This window comes from Colossoma macropomum, unplaced genomic scaffold, assembly GCF_904425465.1.
Source record: "Colossoma macropomum unplaced genomic scaffold, Colossoma_macropomum, whole genome shotgun sequence".
Classification (NCBI taxonomy): Eukaryota; Metazoa; Chordata; class Actinopteri; order Characiformes; family Serrasalmidae; genus Colossoma; species Colossoma macropomum.
The window spans coordinates 6,559,973-6,570,285 of NW_023494788.1; the positions used below are offsets into that span (position 1 = coordinate 6,559,973).

The window sequence follows — 10,313 nt, forward strand, 5'->3', positions numbered from 1 at the left end:
TCTGTGGAATCTATCATAACAGTAAATGAACCTCAGACACAGCAAGAATACTCTATTTCCATCATGCAGTGGAGGTCCTGGGCTGTAGATGAGGATGTGATGATAAAAGCTGATATTTGGGCTTTCAGTGCAGGAATCAGTTCAGAAGGTTTTATCTTATTGAGTTTGATTCCCATCAGAGCTACAGTGGAGACAGGAGTCCAACAACTAAGGAGGCTGATACTTGTTTCCCAGAAAACAGACACATTGGAAGAGCACACTGATGAATCCATTAATTGATAGAAGAATAAATAAGTAAACAAATGAATGATTGAAGAAATTTTGTGGTCCTTTTCTGTCCAGACAGAGATGGGGGAGGGGTGGAGAGACCAGACTGATGTTGCACACTGAAGTGAAAGTTCTTGAGTGCAGGAAACCTGAAGCTTTTTGGTCTTCATCATCCACTGAATGGACACATGATCTCTGATGAAGGTGAGAAGCTGAGACAGTACTGGAGCTCATCAACAGTCCATCTGATAGTGAGAGCTTCTCTATCCAGACAGAAATATGTTGCTGTGTATAGAGAAGCTCTCACTGTCTAATGGACTGTTGATGAGCTCCAGTACTGTCTCAGCTTCTCACCTTCATCAGGTCCTGCACTCAAGAACTTTCCCTTCAGTGTCTAACATCAGTCACTCTACAGTAATGCTGATGGTCTCTCTCAGCTAAACACCTTCTGGTCAGGTCATGGTGGCTCCTCGGCCAAAACTGAGGTGCCCAAAATGATTAGGATTTGGTTCCATTCTGATTGGCTCTCCACACATCAAGTCAAGTCAAGTATTGACAGTCTGAGGTTGATTGATCAACATTGGTGGTTCTTGGTGATGTTAACTGATGAAACACTCCAGAATCTCTGACCAACAGTTAAAGTCTGGCTTGTGAGACTAACCGTTCAGCTCCTTCATAACATCACGAGTCCAAAACCAACATCACTACTTGTCTATTGCCTATTCTGTCTACATAAACATGTTTATTACGAGATAATTATACTAAACACAATATGCATCGTCCTTATCATAACACACTGTTTTTGCTGTTCGGTAAATGTAAATACACACGCAGCCTCTACAACATCACTACTATATCACTATCACTGCATCACTCTCTTATATAATATCCATGTAATACTGTGACAATATAAATGATTCACTTGAAATGTATGCAGTGCATTGTTTTATTCAAAACACACACAGCTCATCTTCATCTCCATCTTCTCTGCAGGCGTCTGAAGCTCTGAATGTTTCTCTCTCCGTCTGTATCTCAGCTTTGAGCTGCTGAGTCTCTCACTCTCTCTTTTATAACTAATTTTCAGCCCTTTATTAAAGGCTCTGCCCCCCACTGACTCCCTCTTCACCACATCTTCCTCTCTAAATGCAGAGCAGAAGCTCTAGTATGAAGATGACCCATGATAGCAGCTCTGATGAGTCTGATAAGCTCAGTGCACTAAACATCAGACAGTTACTGAAAACCTTTGATGCAGTTTATCTATTATGCAATAGCTCATTAATACACCTTTACATTCAGTAAATTAAACCAAAACTGCTACATTACATCTCCAAATGTGTGTGGAAACTCCTTCTCATCAGTGTGTTTGTCAACACCCACTACTAACAGATGCATAAAATCAAGCATACAGCCATGCAACCTTCATAGAGAGACACTGGCAGTAGACTGACTCATACTGAAGAGCTCAGTGACTCAACATGGCTCTGTCTCAGAAAGACACCTGCTCAAAATCTCAATTTGTTACATTTCTGCTCTACTACAGCTGTCCTGGTCAAATGTCAGCATTATTGCAAGGTTGTAACATCTAGGAGCAACAACAGCTCACCTGCAACAGGGTGCGCTACACAAGCTCACAGAATGGAATTACTAAATGCAAAACCTCATAGCACATAAAAATCTTCTGTCAAGTCTCCTGAAATGAATGGAAGCTGTAATAAAGGTAATGAGTGCACACTAAATACTGAACAATGTTATATTTCGCTTTTGAGGTTTCTGTGGAATCTATCATAACAGTAAATGAACCTCAGACACAGCAAGAATACTCTATATCCATCATGCAGTGGAGGTCCTGGACTGTAGATGAGGCTGTGATGATAAAAGCTGATATTTGGGATACTTAGTGCAGGAATCAGTTCAGAAGGTTTTATCTTATTGAGTTTGATTCCCAGCAGAGCTACAGTGGAGACAGGAGTCCACCAACTAAGGAGGCTGATACTTGTTCCCCAGAAAACAGACACATTGGAAGAGCACACTGATGAATTCATTAATTGATAGAAGAATAAATAAGTAAACAAATGAATGATTGAAGAAATTTTGTGGTCCTTTTCTGTCCAGACAGAGATGAGGGAGGGGTGGAGAGACCAGACTGATGTTGCACACTGAAGTGAAAGTTCTTGAGTGCAGGAAACCTGAAGCTTTTTGGTCTTCATCATCCACTGAATGGACACATGATCTCTGATGAAGGTGAGAAGCTGAGACAGTACTGGAGCTCATCAACAGTCCATTAGACAGTGAGAGCTTCTCTATACACAGCAACATATTTCTGTCTGGATAGAGAAGCTCTCACTATCAGATGGACTGTTGATGAGCTCCAGTACTGTCTCAGCTTCTCACCTTCATCAGGTCCTGCACTCAAGAACTTTCCCTTCAGTGTCAAACATCAGTCACTCTACAGTAATGCTGATGGTCTCTCTCAGCTACACAAGCTACTTGTCAGGTGATGGTTTCTCCTCAGCCAGAACTGAGGTGCCCACAACTATCAGGATTTTGTCAGTTCCATTCTGATTGGCTCTCCACACATCTGTGTGCGTGCACTTCTGTCTACAGTTGGATTAGTTCAGTGATAAATAAGTTTTGGCATCACATCTAAAAGTAATTCAAAGGATTTCTCTGAAGTATTCAGTAGCTCTTAAGCAAGATATCTTCACATAAGTGCTGATTTGTTTCCCACAGACCAAACTTAAACAGTTGATTGATCAACATTGGTGGTTCTTGGTGATGTTAAATGATGAAACACTCCAGAATCTCAGATCACAGGTTAAAGTCTGGCTTGTGAGACTAACCGTTCAGCTCCTTCATAACATTATGAGTCCAAAACCAACATCACTACTTGTTTTTATATGCAGACAGGATTGTATATATTCTTTTCTTTTTAGCATTGCCTATTCTGTTTATGTAAACATGTTTATTACGAGATAATTATACTAAACACAATATGCATCGTCCTTATCATAACACACTGTTTTTGCTGTTCGGTAAATGTAAATACACACGTAGCCTCTACAACATCACTACTATATCACTATCACTGCATCACTCTCTTATATAATATCCATGTAATACTGTCACAATATAAATGATTCACTTGAAATGTTTGCAATGCAGTTTTATTTGAATACACAGCATAAAATTAGCAGCAATAATATTGAAAATAATAAATACATTGATTATTGTTTAGAAGCTGGAGCTCTGAAATCTAATTTGTATGTTATTTTTCTCCGTAGAGATTTTTGTCATGTATTGTTTTATTTCCACAGAGTTAAACAATCACTGATAATATTGAAAAAGCAAAGCTCTGATTAATAAATCATGTGATGATTAAAGAGGTGTGTAAAGCTTTTAGCTGCTCTGTTTGCTGCGTCTGCGTCTGGGCTGTGTTGAAGCTGCAGCTCTGAAATCTAGATTTACTGCAGGTCCTTTTTGCAGAATCTGCCCCTCGGCGTTGTAAACCTGAAAGACAGCACAGTTAACCTCATTATGTTTTCAGTCCAGAGAGTCTCATCTACTGATAATAAGCAGCAAATCAGATTTAATATAGAAACAAATGTTTTTAAGTGACATAATAAGACAATAAACCACATGTCAGCACTAACAGAACAAAACCTTGTATCTTCAGCTTTTTAACATGATTTGAACAGCAGCTGACATTTACAATGTGCCAAAATCTCATGATGAATGGACCAATAGAAATGCTCCAAAATTAGTTGGGAAAAAAACTCATTACATTAATTTACATTAAAGTTATGAAAGTTTTTTCTTCTCCTGAAAATTTCCTATTTTGGAGATACAAGGTTTTATTCCTTCAGTGATGATCTACATCTTCTAAAGGCAGATACTCACACAAACCCCTTCTTTGGGCAGTCGGGATGTGATCTTTCAACTTCTAGTATTTCTTTGTCTGGAATTTTAAAAGTGACGAAGCTGAAACAGCAGTTATCAGGATGACCATTGGCACCATCTGAGGAAGAGGAGAAGAAAGATTTTGAAGTTCTGTCTTCTAATGATGAAACACTTGAACCTGCACGTTCTGAACACTTACACTACATTTACTATTAATACTAATGATAAAAATAGTTAAAATATGCTTTTAATAATAGAAATAATTAATAATCCTGTTCTTATTATTGATTACCTTCATCAGTAGTAGTTGTTATTGTTATTTTTAGTAGTGCTAATTATTATTTTTAGTATAGTCATTATATAGTATAATCATTTTTAATATTGAGTTACTATCAGAGAATCTATTTAACTGAGATTATGAGTACAAAGTAAGAGTCTCAAATTAATAAATATCTATATTAAAACATATTCAATACAATAAAAGTCTAAAAGTTACGAATAGAAAAGTCAGTACTTGCTTTTTATTGATTTAGAACATTAAATTAACTTTAATGCTGGGTTTTAATCATGCTCTATATCACCCAGACTAGCAAATCTGTGTTGTAACAATTATATTTAAAGTCCACATTAAAAAATGTAAGGGGTGTTAAACTCACTGGTAGCATCTGAGGAGACGGTCATCAGCAGGACCAGCACCAAACACACACAGCTTATCTTCATCTTCATCTTCTCTCTGAATGATTCTCTCTCCATCTGTATCTCCGATTTGAGCTGCTGAGACTCTCGCACTCTTTTTATTACTCATTTTCAGCCCTGTATTAAAGGCTCTGCCCCCCACGGCCCCCTCTTTTCACCACATCTTCCTCTCAGAGTGCAGAGCAGAAGCTGTAGTATGAAGATGACCCATGATAGCAGCTCTGATGTATCTGATAAGCTCAGTGCACAAGTCATCAGACAGTTACTGAAAACCTGTGATGCAGTTTATCTATTATGCAATAACTCATTAAAACAACTTTACATTCAGGAAATGATATCAAAACTGCTACACTACATATCTAAACGTGTGTAGACACTCCTTCTAATTAGTTTTGTTGGCAACACCCACTGCTAACAGATGCCTAACATCAACCATACAGCTATGCAACCTCCACAGACAAACACTATCAGTAGAATCGTACTGAATGAGTCATACTGAAGAACTCAGTGTCTTTCAAAACAATTCTGTCACAGGATCCAAGCTGTCCAAAATCTCAGTTTGTTAAATTTCTGCTCTACCACAGCTGTCCTGGTCGAATACCAGCATTATAATAAAGTTGTAATGTCTTGGAGCAACAACAGCTCACCTGCAATGGGGTACAACACACAAGCTCACAGAATGAAACCAAAGCGCAAAACCTCATAGCACATAAAAATATACTGCCAAGTCTCCTGAAATGAATGGAAGCAGTAATAAAGGTAATGAGTGCACACTAAATACTGAACAATGTTATATTTCGCTTTTGAAGTGTCTGTGTAATCTATCATAACAGTAAATGAACCTCAGACACAGCAAGAATACTCTATATCCATCATGCAGTGGAGGTCCTGGGCTGTAGATGAGGATGTGATGATAAAAGCTGATATTTGGGCTTTCAGTGCAGGAATCAGTTCAGAAGGTTTTATCTTATTGAGTTTGATTCCCATCAGAGCTACAGTGGAGACAGGAGTCCACCAACTAAGGAGGCTGATACTTGTTTCCCAGAAAACAGACACATTGGAAGAGCACACTGATGAATTCATTAATTGATAGAAGAATAAATAAGTAAACAAATGAATGATTGAAGAAATTTTGTGGTCCTTTTCTGTCCAGACAGAGATGGTGGAGGGTGGAGAGACCAGATTGATGTTGCACACTGAAGTGAAAGTTCTTGAGTGCAGGAGACCTGAAGCTTCTTCGTCTTCACCATCCACTGAATGGACACATGATCTCTGATGAAGGTGAGAAGCTGAGACAGTACTGGAGCTCATCAACAGTCCATCTGATAGTGAGAGCTTCTCTATCCAGACAGAAAAGTGTTGCTGTATAGAGAGGCTCTCACTATCTAATGGACTGTTGATGAGCTCCAGTACTGTCTCAGCTTCTCACCTTCATCAGGTCCTGCACTCAAGAACTTTCCCTTCAGTGTGTAACGTCAGTCACTCTACAGTAATGCTGATGGTCTCTCTCAGCTAAACACCTTCTGGTCAGGTCATGGTGGCTCCTTGACCAAAACTGAGGTGCCCACAACTATCAGGATTTTGTCAGTTCCATTCTGATTGGCTCTCCACACATCTGTGTGCGTGCAGTTCTGTCTACAGTTGGATTAGTTCAGTGATAAATAAGTTTTGGCATCACATCTAAAAGTAATTCAAAGGATTTCTCTGAAGTATTCAGTAGCTCTTAAGCAAGATATCTTCACATAAGTGCTGATTTGTTTCCCACAGACCAAACTTAAACAGTCTGAGGTTGATTGATCAACATTGGTGGTTCTTGGTGATGTTAAATGATGAAACACTCCAGAATCTCAGATCACAGGTTAAAGTCTGGCTTGTGAGACTAACCGTTCAGCTCCTTCATAACATTATGAGTCCAAAACCAACATCACTACTTGTTTTTATATGCAGACAGGATTGTATATATTCTTTTCTTTTTAGCATTGCCTATTCTGTTTACATAAACATGTTTATTACGAGATAATTATACTAAACACAATATGCATCGTCCTTATCATAACACACTGTTTTTGCTGTTCGGTAAATGTAAATACACACGCAGCCTCTACAACATCACTACTATATCACTATCACTGCATCACTCTCTTATATAATATCCATGTAATACTGTGACAATATAAATGATTCACTTGAAATGTATGCAGTGCATTGTTTTATTCAAAAACACAGCAAAAAATTAGCAGTAATAACATTGAAAAGAAGCAATACATTGTTTATTGTTTAGAAGCTGGAGCTCTGAAATCTAATTTGTCTTCATGATGTTGTTTTTCTCTGCAGAGATTTTTGTCATACATTGTTTTATTTCCACAGAGTTAAACAAGCACTGATGATATTGAAAAAGCAAAGCGCTGATTGATAAATCATGTGATGATTAAAGGGGCGTGTAAAGCTTTTAGCTGCTCTGTGTGCTGCGTCTGCGTCTGGGCTGTGTTGAAGCTGCAGCCCTGAAATCTAGATTTCCTGCAGGTCCTTTTTGCAGAATCTGCCCCTCGGCGTTGTAACACTGAAAGACAGCACAGTAAACCTCATTATGTTTTCAGTCAAGAGAGTCTCATCTACTGATAATAAACAGCAAATCAGATTTAATATAGAAATAAATGTCTTTATGTGACATAATAAGACCATAAACAATAAAAATTCTCCAAAATTAGTTGGGAAAATCTCACTAAATTAACTTACAGTAAAGTTAGGAAAGTTTTTTCTTCTCCTGCAAAGTTCCCATTTTGGAAATACAAGGTTTTATTCTGACATTGATGATCTACATCTTCTAAAGGCAGATACTCACACATAGCCCTGCTTTGGGCAGTCGGGATGTGTTTTTTCAAATTTTAGTATTTCTTCGACTGAAATTTTAGAAGTGGTGAAGCTGAAACAGCACGGATCAGGATGGGCATTGGAACCATCTGAGGAAGAAGAGAAGAAAGACTTTCAAGCTCTGTCTTCTAATGATGAAACACTCGAACCTGCAAATTCTGCACGCTTAAACTACTTTTACTATTAATACCAATGAAATATATATAAAAATTGTTAAAATATGCTCATAATAATAAAAATACTTAACAATTTGTTATTATTTATTACCACTATCAGTATTAGTTGTTGTTCTTGTTATTTTTAGTAGTACTAATTATTATTATTAGTAATAGTACAGTCACTGTTATTACAGTGTTACTATCAGAGAAACTAGAGTACAAAGAAAGAGTCTCAAATTAATACATATCTATATTAAAACATATTGTTTGCTATCCGGTGTTGACCAAAGGAGGACGGGTTCCCCTTTTGAGTCTTGGTTCCTCTCAGAGTTTCTTCCTCTTGCTCGCCATCACACAGAGTAGCAAATCTGCCTCAGCTTACACCAAATACTACTAGAATAGTAGTGTTATTCATAGTCTGAATTCTTTCTTCAACAAAATATTAATTAGTATAGTTGTGAGCAATGTCCTCATTGATATTAATTTGATTAAATGTTTTAGTAAAACAAAAAAAAATGTCAATAAAATGAAAAAATATGTGCCAACTGTGTTGAAGAGATTGACAAGTGACAAAGAAAAAGAGAAATATCTCCTGCACTTTGAGATTTGGGATGATTATATTAACTCCAAATTAAAAAGAAATGTAAGGATTAAGAAGTAAGAATTATGTTTTTTTCTCTTGGAGATGTAATTGAGAAAGAGTACAAATCATCAATTTCAAATAATACTTAAGTACAGTAACAAAGTATGATTACTCAAGTATTCGACCCCCCTGATTATAATGTGTTAATCTGTGTCTGGATCTGCAAGTAAAGCTAGAAAATGTGTTAAACTCACCGGTAGCGTCTGAGGAGACGGTCATCAGCAGGACCAGCCCCAGCACCAAACACACACAGCTCATCTTCATCTCCATCTTCTCTGCAGGCGCCTGAAGCTCTGAATGTTTCTCTCTCCGTCTGTATCTCCAGTTTAAGCTGCTGAGACTCTAACTCATCTTTCACAATTCATTTTCAGCCCTTTATTAAAGGCTCTGCCCCCCACTGCCTCCCCCTTCACCACATCTTCCTCTCAGAGCGCAGAGCAGAAGCTCTAGTATGAAGATGACCCATGATAGCAGATCTGATGTATCTGATAAGCTCAGTGCACTAAACATCAGACAGTTACTAAAAACCTTTGATGTAGTCTGTTTATTATGTAATAACTCATCAATGCATCTTTACATTCAGTAAATTAAACCAAAACTGCTACACTACATAGCAAAACTAGGGTAGTTACTCCTTCTAATCAGCGTATTTGGTAACACCCACTGCTAACAGATGCATAAAATCAAGTAGACAGTCAATCTCCACAGACAAACACTGACAGTAGAATGATTCATACTGAAGAGCTCAGTGACTCAACATGGCTCTGCCACAGGATGACACCTGCCAAGTCAGTTTGTCAAATTTTTGCTCTGCTAGGGCCGTCCCAGCCAAATGTCAGCATGTCTTGTAAAGCTGTAACATGTAGGAGTAACAACAGTCCATCTGCAAAGGGGAACAACAAACAAGCTCACAGAGCAAGACTACTAAATGCAAAATATTCTGTGAAGCCTCCTGAAATGAATGGAAGCAGTAATAAAGGTAATGAGTGCACACTAAATACTGAACAATGTGATATTCAGCTTTTGAGATTTCTGTGTAATCTATCATAACAGTAAATGAACCGCAGGCATAGGATAAACACAATACTCTATTTCCAACATGCAGTGGAGGTCCTGGACTGTAGATGAGGATGTGATGTTAAAAGCTGATATTTGGGCTTTCAGTGCAGGAATCAGTTCAAAAAGTTTTATCTTATTGAGTTTGATTCCCAGCAGAGCTACAGTGGAGACAGGAGTCCACCAACTAAGGAGGCTGATACTTGTTTCCCAGAAAACAGACACATTGGAAGAGCACACTGATGAATTCATTACTTGGTAGAAGAATAAATAAGTAAACAAATGAATAATTAAAGAAATTTTGTGGTCCTTTTCTGTCCAGACAGAGATGGGGGAGGGGTGGAGAGACCAGATTGATGTTGCACACTGAAGTGAAAGTTCTTGAGTGCAGGAAACCTGAAGCTTTTTGGTCTTCATCATCCACTGAATGGACACATGATCTCTGATTGAAGGTGAGAAGCTGAGACAGTACTGGAGCTCATCAACAGTCCATTAGATAGTGAGAGCTTCTCTATATACAACAACATATTTCTGTCTGGATAGAGAAGCTCTCACTATCAGATCGACTGTTGATGAGCTCCAGTACTGTCTCACCTTCTCACCTTCATCAGGTCCTGCACTCAAGAACTTTCCCTTCAGTGTGTAACATCAGTCACTCTACAGTAATGCTGATGGTCTCTCTCAGCTAAACACCTTCTGGTCAGGTCATGGTGGCTCCTCGGCCA

The 10,313-nt window shown here is 38.2% G+C and overlaps 2 protein-coding genes across 2 annotated transcripts; both read right to left on the minus strand.

Moving 5' to 3' along the window:
* Nucleotides 1-3,564: 3,564 nt before the first annotated feature.
* Nucleotides 3,565-4,922, minus strand: LOC118806658 (C-C motif chemokine 14-like). The gene is made up of 3 exons (XM_036568160.1): nt 4,821-4,922; nt 4,165-4,282; nt 3,565-3,774 (listed from the first exon to the last, which is right to left on the minus strand). The coding sequence occupies exons 1-3, from the start codon at nt 4,915-4,917 to the stop codon at nt 3,729-3,731; spliced, it is 261 nt and encodes an 86-aa protein (XP_036424053.1). The 5' UTR covers nt 4,918-4,922; the 3' UTR covers nt 3,565-3,728.
* Nucleotides 4,923-7,141: 2,219 nt separating this feature from the next.
* On the minus strand, nt 7,142-8,945 carry LOC118806663 (C-C motif chemokine 14-like). The gene is made up of 3 exons (XM_036568166.1): nt 8,727-8,945; nt 7,703-7,820; nt 7,142-7,420 (listed from the first exon to the last, which is right to left on the minus strand). Exons 1-3 carry the CDS (start codon nt 8,800-8,802, stop codon nt 7,369-7,371), a joined length of 246 nt encoding a protein of 81 aa, XP_036424059.1. The 5' UTR covers nt 8,803-8,945; the 3' UTR covers nt 7,142-7,368.
* Nucleotides 8,946-10,313: the final 1,368 nt, after the last annotated feature.